The 14697-nt window shown below is 46.6% G+C and overlaps 1 protein-coding gene across 2 annotated transcripts in view; it reads right to left on the bottom strand.

Annotated features, from left to right (window-relative positions):
* Nucleotides 1-2160: 2160 nt before the first annotated feature.
* The window catches only part of RAI2 (retinoic acid induced 2), a 43228-nt gene continuing 30691 nt past the window's right edge, over nucleotides 2161-14697 (bottom strand). For both annotated transcript variants that reach the window (XM_058825676.1, XM_058825677.1), the window contains exon 2: nucleotides 2161-4330. In XM_058825676.1, coding sequence (XP_058681659.1) covers nucleotides 2555-4225 — 1671 coding nt within the window. In that variant the 5' untranslated portion in view covers nucleotides 4226-4330 and the 3' untranslated portion in view covers nucleotides 2161-2554. The remainder of the gene's footprint in view (nucleotides 4331-14697) is intronic.

The raw sequence follows: 14697 nt of genomic DNA, 5'->3' as shown, positions 1-14697 counted from the left end.
GGAGCCTGCTCTGGTTTTCCTCAGCCCCGCTTCAGAAGGAAAAGGTTGCAGTTACTCCTCCAAGGAGCAAGATGCAGCCATATGGCTGCTGGTCTGGTCTACTGTTACAACCAGCACCAGCTGGCTTTAAACTCAATTTGTTGTCCCCAGGCATTGGGTGTTTCGACAGTGCTTGTATGGGTTTATAATGTCATAAAGCTGATTTAGCCTAATTTGTTGTCAGGGTTTCTGGAGCCTGTGGTCAAATTCAGTTAAACCAGACCTCTCTGTGTGCAGAGTGGGCTGGGAGGTTGATGCTCCCAGTAAATGCCTCTGAAGGAGAGGAGGGAAAAGCTGAGCACCTGCAGCCAGTGCCACCACCGAGCTCTGCCTGTCCCAGCTATCCTGTGGCCAGCAGGAGGGCAGCAGTGGGTGGATGCCCTCTCTGCCTGCTGAGGATGCTGTGGGGAGTGACTCACACAAGGACAGCAAGGATTGGGGAGTTGGTGCAGCAGATGCCACCACCAGTGTGAAACACTTCTTGTAAGAAAATAAATGAAATTTCTTTTGAACTTGCTTCTGTCAACTGCAAAATAAAAATGACAGCAGCCAATTCAGTGACTGCCTTATTTTACTGTGGTATAGCCCTGGGAAAAATTCACATTATCAGAAGGTTTTTTGACACTCTAGAATGGGCAGGCTGAAATAGAAGCGGACAGTGACAACTGGGATGCCCATCCCAAGGGACATTGAAATCCTCAGCCTCTGCACTGCAATAAGCAGATGACATATTTCATTAGCAGTTTCTTGGAAGGAGAAAAACGAAGTAGCTGAGTATTTCCAATTAGAAAAAAAAAAAAAAGATATTTAAAAAAAATACAGTCAGATGACTAAACATTAATGAATCCATCAACACTTTACGCTCTTCTGAACATTGTCAGTTCTGCCACCTCAGGGAAAAATAAAAGGCTTTAAAATACTTAAAAAGCAAGAGTTTGACAGAACTGATGCTATGCCTACGTGAAAGTCTTCCATTTCTGTATTAAGCAAGTGATCCTTCAGCCAAGGAAACATAAGAAAGAAACATAATGCCCTTCCTAACCCCATAGTGCAGATTCATTTTCCAGAACTGGTGTCTGCTGCTATCAAAACTTGCAGCAGATTTTGGCATGACACTGGTGCCTATGGGTGTGGGTAGACTTGAGACACCGAAGCTGCTCCTTTGAGGAACTTCTCATTGTGTGAACAACTGCAAAAACCTTCCCAAAGCTGTCCAAGAGGAGTCTTAGAAATAGGCTGGTGGCAGCTAGGCAAAGGCAGGCACAGTTAGTGTGTGACACCATCCAGCTGATGGCTTTACAATGGCTTTTTTTACTTAGATAGCCCTGGTCCCCTGCCAGGAAGATGTAATTTGAAATTGTAACAAAAGTTTTCTACAGGTATAGCCACAAAAAACACAGTGCCCCCCAAAAACTGTCCTCCTGCTCTCACATTTGTCCTTCCATCAGGATCTGGTTTTGCCAGTGAGCTGTGTGAACTCTGAAGCTGACAGACAATAATTCACCTCCAGCCCATTTCCACAGACAAGTGCAGAGCTGTAACCTAGCAGAACTTTATTTTAATTGTACATTCACATTTCTGCATTGATGTGGGTGACTTTGTACACTGCTGAGAGATAAAAGTTACACAGCCCTGCTCTTTCACGTGCATTGATTTCAGCCATCAAAGAAACATTGAAAACTAACAATAAACAATTTTTCCATATAGCTGTAGTCAGGCTGGGAAAAACTATGTGATTCTTTTTTCCCCTCCTGCCCCCTGGCAACCGAATTCCCTTGACTTTTAGGCTTTTCTATTTTAAATTACTGAAAACACTATTTAAGATGGTTTGCTATGGGTGTCTCACAGTGAACCTGTCTTAGGTGTGCACCAGGCTGTAGCACTCTCTCACTCCTCTGGCAGCTCACTGGGTGCATCGTTAGCAGTTGTGACATGCTCTTCCACACTGCTGCAGGACAAGATAATTTTTCTTAGCCTACTATTTTTTTTAACATTTTAGGCTCATTGCAAGTCAGTTGTGGCGCTTTACAGCTTACAGACATTTTGTACAACCTTCTTTATAGACTGAAAGCGATTCGGAAATGAGAAAAGAATGCCGCAACCAATTAGCACGTACAAACATTTATTTTGAAATTTCCATTCTGACTGTTATGAAGAGTTACATCATCAAAGCACTTTATGGCAGTGAAAATAGCTCTTACCCCTCTGACTCATCCATTACTCCATTAAAGCTGCAAAATGTGCAATCTGCTTGAAAAATAGGTTGCTTTTTATTCAGTTTCCCATGAAAAGTCAAAATTTGGTAACAAAAAAAAAAAAAAAAAACAAAAACAAAAGAAAAAACCAAACCAACCAAGCTTATAGGGCCTCTACGTCCAATCCTCTCCCTCTTCCCCCAAAAATAACTTACAAAGATAGTTTAAAGTTTTAAATGAGTTTAAAACCGAGTGCATCTTTTTTTATTACTTTTTCTTCTTCTTCTCATAATAATCTTAAAATTCTAAAAACCCATAATTTACTTTCTTGGAAAAAAGGCAGCCAGCCGTTGCTTCTTGATTGGAAGAATATGTATCTCCGGCGAGTTCATTTTCTTTAGCTTTACGCTCCTGTTTTTGACGGGTTTCCTGAGGGCCTCGGCGCTGTCCCGGGGCTCGGGCGGGCTCTTCACATCGTAGCACTGCAGCACCGAGTCCTGGGGCAGGTCCCTTTTGAAGGAAAAGTTTTTGGTGGAGACGCCCGACAGGCCCTTGATCTTGCCGCAGAAGATGGTGGGCACGGCATCCTTGACGGAGACGATGACTTTGGCTGTCTGCGAGGTGCTGACGATCTCGATGTTGTTGCCGGCCTTGGGCTCGCAGCCCGCCCTGCCCGCCTGCTCCACCAGCCACTTCTGCGGCTGCCGCAGCAGCTCGGCCGCGCCGCCGCCCGCGGCCCTGCCCTCCGCCTTGCCCGCCGCCTCCGGGGGCTTGCAGGGGCCGAAGGGGGCGGCCGGCCCGGGGAGCTTGTCCGGGGCGGGGTGGGCACCGACCTCGGCGGTGGTGGCGGGGCTGGAGCCGGCCGCCTCCCCGTGCGGCCCCCCTGGCTTGCGACAGGAGGCGAGGGACAGGTCCAGAGCTCCGTCCTCGGGCGGCGGCGGAGGCGGCGGCACCGCCTCGCTGGCCCGAAGCGCGGGCGGCCCTTTCATGGAGAGGTCCAAGGCCTCGTTCTCACCGCCCATCTTGATGACAGTGTGACGGCTCAGCTGGGGAAACTCCCGTGGGTGGAGGAGCTCGAATGGCTTCGTCTCCTCCTTCTCCAGGGGTGTCTGGGTGCCCTTGCAGGAGTGGGGGGTGAAGAGTGGAGGCTTGGGTGGGTCAGGGGCCGCCTTGGCCTCGGCGCCGTGGGGCACAGGGATGGGGACAGGGATGGGGATAGGGATGGGGACGGGCAGGGGCACGATGACGGGGTAGGGCACCAGCAGCGTAGCAGGGGGCACCAGCGGGGACAGGGGCGAGCTGAAGGCCTGCGGTGGGAGGGTGGAGTAGTCGGGGGGCGGCTGACAGGGGGCTGAGCCCAGGGCGCCCTGTGAGGGAAACAGGTCCTGAAGGACGGCGGCGAATCCCGGGGTCTGAAAGACCGGGGGCAGGACGGGCTCCTGCGCCTGGCCGGAGGGCTTGGGGTCCAGGAGCTGGGGCTGCCCAACGGGGGTGGCGGTGCCGGGGAAGAGGCCGGCGTGCAGGGGGCTGGCGGGGCAGGCGGCGCCCGGGGGCAGCACCAGGGGCGAGTTCAGGTGCTGGAAGACGTGCTGCTCCAGGAGGACGGGCAGCGGGACCGGGCCCTGCGTTGTCATCACGTAGGGGGTGGCAGCGTTGGTGGCTGGCATCTGTGGGGCTGCGCTGCCGGCGACCTGCAGGTGGATGGGCAGGACCACGGGGCTGTCCCCCAGGCAGATGGGCTGCAGCACGGTGGCCGCCACCTTCAGGGCCACCCCGCTCTGCGACTCGGCAGGCGGCGTCAGGATGGAGGGCGCAGGGACTGTCACCAGCGGGGAAAGGGCTTTCTTCATCAGGTCGGCCGAGTTGATGTTCCAAGCCTCTGCTGTGATCAGCTGAGCCACACCATTTTCCAGCTTGTTGTTGGCCATCGCCGAGGGTGAGTTGGTGACATCCATAGGCAGGTTGGGGGCATCCTTGTACAGCTCCTCCATGTCACAGGGCTTCCTGGGCTCCGCCAGCACCACCTCTACATCGCTGTCACTGGGACCCGCGGCGGCTCCGCGCTGCCGGGAGCATCAGCACCGACATAATTTGGCCTGCAAGCCAGAACCATATTTTAGGCACCACATAAATCTCTTCCCTAAAATAATATTTGCAATTGCCTTTAAAAACCCCGTCACCAAAGAAAAGCCATTAAACGTTTCCACACTTCGAGCCAACGACTCCATAATACAGTGCACTATACATACAGAGATGCGGAATATACATACAGCCCTGAGTGTTGTGCGAAACATTTTGAGGAACTTATATTTAGCCATAAACATGGCCTTAAGGACTGCCTGCAGCCAAAAAATGCTCTCAGTACAGCCTGAAACTAGGACTCAGGATGCCCATTCCACATTTTTAAACACAGCTTCACATAATGACAATGCACATCAGAGTTGAGTGACAGCATGTTGTTTTAACTCAAGCCTCAAAACAAACATTTCTAAAAATATTGCAGCCAAGAAATATTCAACTATTCGTGAAGGGTACTTCATTCCCCTTTAATACTTGTCCCTTTTTCCTCCTGAAAATGCTGAGTGCAGGATCAGAAAGGAGCCATGAAATGGCAAAGCAAAACCAACCAAAATTCAGTGTTTACCCTGCCACAGAGCTAGACATAAACAGCAATGTGAACCAGGCACCTGATTCATTAAAGACTAGGGGGGTAAAAAAAAATGAAAACAACTTAAAATCCAGTTTGACAGCCCAACTCTTTATATCAACCAAGCAAATGGCAATTAAAAAAGGGCAGGGATGGTTTCTGTTCATGATTGTGGTGTAATATGCAGCCTGTTTCCCCTAAAGATCAAAACTTCCCTGCCTTGGGGAAAAATATCCCAAAAAATCAGCAAATTAATGGCACTATGCATCCATTTATTGGGAAGGATAAAGAATTTGTGCCCTGTGAGCTGCTGCCAGCAGACTTTGGCTGATGCCTGGCTGCTTTGCCTGGTGCTGCCCGTGCCTCTCCTGAAGTGTGAAGAGAATCCTGCCGTAGTAATAATCACCATGGAAACTTGTCCAGTTTCAACTCTGTTGCCATGGGGAAGCACCAGCACACCCCAAATGTACATTTTTCACCAGCACACCAGCTGAATCCTGCTCCCTATGAGGAAATTATGTGCCATCACCACTGCCTGGTACCCAGGATATGGGAGGAAGGCACTTCCCCATGTCCTGCAGGCACACCGGTACTGGGATGCCAGGGAGGGCAGCACCATCTGAAACTGAAATTGTCTGGGTGAAGGGTCCCAGCCTGGGGATGTGCCTAAGAGCACATAAAGAACTCCCTGGTTCTGGTGCTTACAGAAGTTGTTTGCTGGCACTGATGTTTGTAAGACCAACAAACCTGCAAAGAAGTCAAGGAAAAGGGGGAAAAAAACAAAAACCCACAAAGAGAGGCTTAAAAATGTCCAAGACAAGGATGTGGGAAATATACTAAATCTCTCCTGGGATCTTTGAGTCCTTGGATTTGGCAGTGAGATACTAGAGCAAGTACAGGACTACCTACAGAAATGCCAGGAGTTGATAGCAGAGGCTGGTTGGGTGAAATGCTAATAATTTATCAGGCACATCTGAGTTCTTAAAAAAGATTTTTAAAAGTAAACACATGAGTCATTTATTTTCCCCTCCTGTTGCTGGCTTAAGGAGAATAATTCTGGAGTTTTCCCATCTCATGAAATGTTCTGCAGAAAATATTCACAAATATAGGGCTGGGGGTTTTTTTGTTTGTTTGTTTCCTTTTTTCCAGCTTTGGCTCAGACAGATTACAGGAAGGTAGAGATACCCAAGCACTGAAAACAGGAGCAAAAATCAAATTTCTTATTCAGAAAGTGACAAGAATCAATAAGAAAACCATTGGCCAGTGTTGTTTTGGGAAAAAAAAAAAAAAAAAGAAAAGTGATTGCTTATAAAAATAAAGACTGAGGAGACAGCTCAGCAGATTAAGCTGAAAAAAACAGACATCGTCACTTCTGTTACGGAATTAAAAAGCCATTTTCTCTGCTCTTACATAATCTCCCTCCCTGTTTTTCAAATGACCATTTTGGTGTCTGCAGTGCACACCAGCATCTTTGCTCCTCCAGCTGCTGCAGCACAGCTGAGTGTTCTGCACATGACATTGCCTCTTCCCAAGGTTTGTGTTTGCTTGAGGAGTGTGAGATTGTGGTGTTTTCATAGAGAATTAATGATCTGGTGGGGACAGGAAATGACCCCCTGTTCCCCTGGCAAAACTATTAAACACTGAGAAACAGAAAAATTAAGATGAAAATTATGCTGTGTAAGAGACTTGAGGGATTAGCATGCTGTAGGGACCCATGGAGAAAGAGACAGATCATCACTGAAGATGAAAGTATAAAACATAATAAAATTCCCCCATTGCTGCTTTAAAAGGCAACAGGGCTGGAGGCAGAGGAAATACTGAGATGAGGGGAAGAAGAGCTCATCTATCACCCTCAGAAACCATGGAAAAAAGCCTGTAAGCTTGGCTGGTTGTTTTCAAAGCACAGTCAAATATTGTTTTCCACACTGAATCCTGTATGTGCCTGGGATCTGTAAATATAAATTTTTGGGAGCCAGGTCACTGCCTCTGAGAAAGCCCCTCTCTGTGAGGGGAAGGACACAAGAAAGGTGAGGTGCAGCCCTTGACCTAGGTTTATGGGTTTGGGGTGGGTTTCCCCCCCCCCCCCCCCCCCACTTTTCCTATCAGAAGTGTACCTTTTTTTTTTGTACTTCTAGTACACCTGCTTCTAGAGCATGTCATCACTACAGAAAAAAAAATTAACATATATAAAAATATATATACCTACTTAAAAATATTTCCTGATCCTGCCCACAGCCTGCAATTCAGCAGTAGCTGGCTGCCAGGTACAGTGGAGTCCAGCACAACTTGATCATGCTCCCTGTAAAGCTATTTTTAGTTTCATTTGGGAGGGAATCCCAGGGCTGCTAAACACGTGTTAGACTAAAAATCTTTTATCAAGGTCAGTAAACAGGCAGAGAGAAAAGGATCCAAGTCCCCAAGCCTCAAATGAGGAAACTTTGAAGATCTGAGATCAAGAGACAGTCTGAAGTTGTCCAAAGGTGTTGCTGGACTCCTTTTTTATATACTATGTACACAGCGTACACCATACAAAACCCCAAATCCTCATGGTAAGTGACTGAAACAAAAGCAAATTTTCAGTATTGGTACTAACAGTGATATCTATACTATACTTCTGTAATAAAAAATCAACCTGAAGCTGGGCTTTGGGAACTTTTTGGGTCTTTTAAAATTGCTGCTTCACTACACGTAAATTATTCAGTTATCCAGTTTTTAAAATAAGTTTCATGTATCTAATATACATAAAAGAAGGTAATGTAATCTAGAGGAAATGCCTTAATGCCTTTCCTCTGCTTATCATACCTCAGTCCTGGACAATTAATTTCACTTTCCCTACTTATCTATTTTATATTTAATTTGCTGTTTGTTTTAACTGAGAAGAAGCTTGGAACACTGGAAAAAGCCCTACTGTAAATAACCCGAGCTTTCCCATCAGGGTGCTGATAAGAGCCAAGTTCATGGCACTAGGCAATGATGTGTGTGACTGTACAGGAAATGGTATCTTAGCTATACACAAATGCTTTGGAAGGGTAGTGATAACTCTAGATTATTTTTTTTAATCTCCTGCTGATGGCTGTGCAAGACTTTTCTCAGGGCTGCTGTGTGCCTTCCTGTGGGGCTGCAGCACAGCTCTCCCTGTGCTCTGCCTGCTCTTCTGTACCATGGCTTGTGCCTTGTGTCTACACAGAACTCAAATTATACTGTGCACACCATGGGAAAGGATTAGATGCACCCTTTGTGGGATGCTTAGCTCAGTATCTCCTGGGAAAATAGGGCTTCCCTTGAGTACAAACACAGTAACAAACAGAAAATTGAAAATCTTGACTTAATAGAGCTGCTTGGGGACAAAATTGTGGTTGGATATGGACTTCAGTGTTTTCCCAAAACTCGCTGCTTGATGTCACCAATCCAACCAACTACAAATCATCTTCCATGCTACAAATTTTGGTCTCTGAAGTTTCCGCCATATACAAAGGCTTTACCATAGTATTATTGGTGTTTTGTTACTAGAATAGAAAAAACATATTTGAATAAAGTGAGCTTTCAAATACCAAATACAAGGAACGATTACTACACAACTAACACACAGGTGGGGTCTCCCACATGTGGAACCCATACATGATTCAGCAATGTTTGCCCCTCACATTTCCCTCTGATTCACCTATTCATTCAGGCACCTGGCACTGAGAATCCTGGCTACCCTGTGCATGCTTTTAGTAGTGTAATCCTCAAGCATCAAAGGGCAAAGGAGTAATCAGCTCACAGCTAGTAGTGAGCTTGCCTTCCCCACTGTGCTGCACCATGTGTGGTTGCTGTTTTTGTTACACCACACACGTCAGCTGGGTACACAGGCACCATAAGGCCAGTGGGGCCTGTCCCCCTTCTGCCAGCAGATGGGCTGATGGTGAACACCTCCAAGGTATGGGGCAGGCAGAGCAGAGGAGACCCACAGGGTATTTATTAAGGAGAGCTGGCCTTCATCCTCTTGCCAGCTCACAGCTGGACCCCAAACACAGTCCCACTGCCTCTGAAAAAGGGCTCAATGACCACTGCTTGGTCATCACAAAAAGGGAATCACCGGGCATGCACTTGTCTGTCTCCCCTAAAGGGTACCAAGGGAACATCACAGTTTAGCTCTGCTCTCTTCCACCTCAGTCCCTTGACTCAAACACCCAACAAGTAACTCCCTGTTGGGATTTAGGAGGTACCATTCAAAATCAATTGAAGGCAAGGAGAGAAAGGCATTGGAAAAATGGGCAGGATTCACTCTGGGCAGGATTCACTCTGGGAAGGATTCACTCCGGGCAGGATTCACTCCGGCACCAGCCAGAGAGAGAAGGGAGGACTACACCAGGGTATCACTGCCGGTATGGAAGTTCCACCCACAGCCTTTGCTGCCCATCCCACTGCACATCTCCTGCTCACCATGCACGTATGCACTGCCTCATGGTACTTCTTACTCTGTGGAAGGCACACCGTGGAGGGTAAGCTGAATGCTGCCAAGGAGCAGTTAAAATAAGCACCTCATCAGACAACTTCAAAAGATGATAGAAAAATAATGCTCCAAAGCAAATAATGCAACAGGTTTACTGTGCACTGCTGCATTTGTGGATCCTTTCAAGAAGCAAAGCTATGTGTGTCAAGGCTCCCATCCAAGCTGTTAAGCCCTGGGGAAACAAGAGAGAAATTAAATCATTACAGCAGTGCAAAATGGCATGTTATAGATGGGACATGGACAATATGTATACACTGCTTCAGCACACAGCATGATCACTCTCAAATGCAGCAGCCTGACTAGCTGATGGTACTTTGGTCTTTTAAATAGTTCAGTTGAATAAATACCATGGCTGTCTGCCTATTGCACAGGCTAATTGCCTGCAAAGAGCACGTTAGAGTCATAGATTTGCTAACTATATTGCTGTTGTCAACAATTTGTAGTTAGCAATCCATTCCAGGGAGAAGTGAACTCACTTTTTTCTCGTTTAAAAACAAATCAGAGCAATTGAAAAAAAAATCCTATCATGGGCCTGAAACCAGTACCTTCACTCCCAAGGGCAATATATACAAGACAGACAGTAAGTGCTGTGGGAGGAATAGAACACTTTCCTCACACATTTCAACCTGTACTGAATTTTTATACCCAATTTGAAAGCCTCACAAAACCCCCTACATTTGCACTGGAAACTGTGACATACCCTAAGCATACCCTAAGGGAGATGGCACTTGCTGCTGTACTCCTGGTTGCCTTTTCCCTTTTTCTTTTACTCCATTCACAAACTATTTCACTAACTGGTTGTAACACTTAACTGATGGGCTCTGCTTTCAAAAGGACCACTGCTTACACCATATACACTATTACATGTAAGTCAGGACTATAAAAACAAGGCTACTTTGAAATTATTACAGATTGATCTTGCTATTCCCAAATCTTCAATATTTCCCATATCTGCAGCATAGCCCTGTTCCTGGGGTCTCTGAACCATCATGCTTGGAGGAAACTTTCACCAAGTTTCTGAAAATAAAATCTTTACAGTCATAGTTTATTTTTTATCCTTGGTATTTTACACAAACACCTGCACAGCATCAACTTGCTTAGCTTCCAGTGAGCTGAACACACACTCTGAGGTGGAGACAGTGCATGGAAATCAGCTGTATTAAATCTGACATGTGGAGGACAAATATAAATTTGCCAGCCATAATTACTGCTGAGTCACATGTTAAGTGATGTCCCTTCAACCCAGCTGGGGCTTCTCACTCCGTGCAGCTTTTGTGCTCCCAATTTCTGTTCAAACTGGGAAGACAAGTTGCTGTTTTTGTGACTGTAGAAGTACCTGTTTAAATCAGCTTTCCCCCTATACAGCAGGCTGTGTGCAGATGTCTCCTTCAAAGCATGAGGCAGTCCCTTGGGATGGGGACATGAGCAGCTGCAGCACTGTGCTGGGACAGATGTGTCAGTACCCAGCCCTGAGCACCTCCCATGGGAAGGTGCTGCCTACACAGCCCTGGGGGACTGTCTTCTCACCAGTACCTTCCCAAAAACCAAACTTCCTCCAGCAGAGACGCTCCAGCCCATCATTTTTGTGGATCGTGGTCAACTTGGTGTCCACCAGGACACCCAGGCCTTTCTTGCTGAGCTGCTTTCCGGGTGGCTGGCCCCTGGCATGTACCGATGCTTTTCCCCAGGTGCAGAGCTTTGCACTTCTCTTTGGCAAACTTCACGAGGCTCCTGTGAGCCCAATTCTCCCACTTGATGTCCCTCTGGATGGCAGCACAACCCTCTGATGTATCAGCCACTCCTGCCAGTTTAGTGTAATCTGCAAACTTCTGCAGGCACACTGTGCCCATCATCCAGACCATGAATGAGGAGGCTGAGCAGGGTGGGACCCAGCACTGACCTCTGCAGTGCAGCCATAATCACCCAGCCCAACTGGACTTTGTGCTGCTGGGCCTGTTCTGCCAGTTTCCAGTCCACTGCCTGCTCCTCCAGCCCCTGCATCAGCTGTGTGTCTGTGAGGATCTTGTGGGACACAGCGACAAAGACCTTCCTCAGTATCACTGCTCTACTCTCATCTAACAGGCTTTCTTCTCATACAGGAGGTCAGCTTCCCACAGGGAAGGGAAACTGACAGTGGATTGCACATCTAAGAATGTCTAAATTAAAACTATATGAGGGAAAAACTGAACTTACTCTGGGGATCTGTCTTGCATCAGAGTTCCTGAGATTTACTATACCTTACCCTCCATGGCTTTCATGCGTGCTGTGCACCCATGTATTTACTTTTGTAGTAGGATCATAGGAAGAATTGCGTTTTTAGGCTCAAAAAGTGAAGTGCATGATTTTCCTATGGGAAAAATATTTTGAAGAATTTTTCTTGTCATTAAATATCCCATTTATCTGATCATTTAGTATCATTTTCAATCAAAACATTATATTCGCCAGCAAAGCAAAGAAAAATGAGCTGGTTTGAGTACACAGAGCTAAACAAAACAAACAAGAGAGCCCTTACTTTACAGTAAATTTTTAAACCCACGCATTTTGTTTTCCCAGCAATCAATACACCAATGATAACAAGAGGAAAAGGATACCAATTAAACATAATTGCCATCCCTGCTTCCCCCAAAACCTGAAACAAAAAGCACTCAGTGTCAGCCTAATAAAATATTTGTTCCTTTCCCAGTCAAGTGCTTTATTAAACAGCCCATAAAGCATCTCAGTTCTTACAAAGGATTTCCAAGTTTGATATCAGTGAAATGACTTCAAAGCCTCATTGGTTCCCTAGTGGAGGTTTGTTCACTGCTCTGAGACACTTGGCTCCCTGTTTTGTCCTGACTCTCTCCACTGATCCCAGGCACAGATATTTTTACCACATTCATTTGATATTCTCCAGCATCAGATGAGCATCAGTGTGGCAAAGGCTGCCATCCACTGCTCATCTCTTCTCGCTGATGTGACATTTTTAGTCCTGGTAAGAGGGACAGGGACCCTGCCATGGATGTGTTAACAGGTCTCAGCCAACAGCTTAGTGAGGTCAAGTTGAAAATCAGTTCTTAAATTGCTATGCCACTTTTGCAGGCAGAGCATCTGACTTTTCCCTTTTATTCAAACCTAGTTTTGACCCCTTTGTCTGTCTCCCAACTAGCCCCAGAAGTGAAGCTCACCAGACTACCCCTGGAGGAGTAAACAAGCCTCACCAGCTCAAACCCTGTAAATGATGTGAGGTGCACTAGTACCACACCTGCCCTAACACACCCAGCCCTTTAGACTCACTGCAAACCCTTTCCCACCCATTCCTTACAGCACACCAGCTCCAGTTAAAAACCACTTTCTCTTGGTGCAGACAGGGCCGGAATAGGGTTAACCTCAGCTTTATTACAAAGTCGTGGGGTTAGAATAGCAAATTCCAACACTTCTGTAACTCATCTTAAATCAACTGAAAGCCACATTTTCACACAGCCTCTCATCGTCCTTATATAGCCTGGCTTAAAAAAAATAAATAATGAGAAGAAAAGCAAAACCAAGTGCAAAACAGAACCTTCCAGCTCACAGATCCTTTCTGGTGACATATGAATGCTGTTGCCTGAGAACACAGTAAGGACATGCATGTGATTCCCCACACACGTGTGTGCCACCCAGCCTGCCACCACGGGCTGACAGGGATAAACACTTTCTGCTGCCCATAGATCTGGTGGCTCTTATGACACAGATACAGTCGCAAATGAGAAGATGTAGCGATGAAGAGCTGGCAATAAACAGCAGACTCAGTTTATCTTCTCTTGTGGGACAGGGTCTCACTTGGTAGCACAGGCAGATACAAAGGTGCAGGAGTATTGGACTGCTGCCTAGGGAGCCAAAGGATAGAGGAATCTTCCCTCCCTCTGTGCAAAATATGGTTATTAAATGCTTTGTCCTTCCCCACTAGCATGAGTAACCAAATGCTCCATCAGCTTGCCACTTCAAAATCGAGTTTACACTCATAGTTTCAGATTTATTAGACTGACTCTCCTTCTCTCCCTCCCCATCACTTTTATAAGCCAAGCTCAACATTTCATCAGCCACACAATGGCACTAATCCTCAGCAGAAAGTATGTGCACAGCAGATTTCAAGCACTCATGCACCACCCTATCTTGTCTTGATGGAAAAAACTTTCAAGAAAAAAAGGCCCTCATTTTCATCCGTGCAAAACTTTTAACCACTGCAAGAATTTTATTTATAAGAGACAGAAAAATATAAGATTCCTGTGATGTGATTAAAAATGCAGCATTTTTTCTTTGGATCTCACATAATTTTACACATGCTTTCCTCACAGCATTTGTACCAGGTGTTTCCTGGTTTGACTTTGAGGGGAAGAGGACTGACCTCTTCTCTCCACCATGCCAAGATGTCAGATGAATTCTGACTGAATTCAAAATAACACCAGATGAGATGCAGCATGGTGGCACTGATAGATGTAACAAGATAACCTTCAAACCTCTCAACAATGACCAGTTTTGTCCTCCTAGAAGCTTCTAGACTGAACTGGGAAATATGACAGATGGATCTGACCACAAGTAGTATGCAAATAACAGAAAATACTGAAAATATGTCATGTTGCATTTCAGTGCCACTGAGGCTACCACTGCTCAGTCAACCAGTCCAGGTTATCACAGAATCATAAATATACTGAGCTCAAGAGGACCCTTTAGAATCACTGAGTCCAGCTCCTGGCCCTGCACAGAACACCCTAAAAGCCACACCATGTGCCTGACAGTGTTGTCCAGATGCTTCTTGAACACACCCCGATAATCCCCTCCCTTGCCCAGCTGGCCATGCTGTGCCTGATGCCCCCCAAGGCACAGCTGACCCTCCTGGCTGCCAGGACACTGCTGGCTCATGTTCAGCTTGGCATCAACCAGGACCCCCAGGGCCCTTTCCAAGGCACTGCTCTCCAGCCTCTCATTCCCCGGTCTGTGCACAGAGCCAGGGTTGCCCTGTTCCAAGTGCAGAATATGGCACCTGCTCCTGTTAAACTTCATGTGGTTGGTGATTGCCCATCTCTCTAGTTTGTTGAGGTCTCTGCAATTACAGACTGAAATAAATTGCATTACCTGTAGTGCCTACAAATGACCCACATGCACAGGCATACAAGCAAGCACTTCTGTTGTGCCTTTTTCCTTCATCCACTTGGCTGTGAGGTCCCACGGGCAGCAGTCATGCTGGCACATGATTGGCACAAAGCACAGACCTCAGCTTGGATTCCAGTTGCCACTGCAACCACTCAAGAGGATGAGTGGGCACACATCCACACACACCCTCACTAAGGTGGCACAGGCTGCCT

Source organism: Ammospiza caudacuta, chromosome 2 (genome assembly GCF_027887145.1).
Source record: "Ammospiza caudacuta isolate bAmmCau1 chromosome 2, bAmmCau1.pri, whole genome shotgun sequence".
NCBI lineage: Eukaryota > Metazoa > Chordata > Aves > Passeriformes > Passerellidae > Ammospiza > Ammospiza caudacuta.
This window is presented reverse-complemented; position numbering and strand designations above follow the sequence as displayed.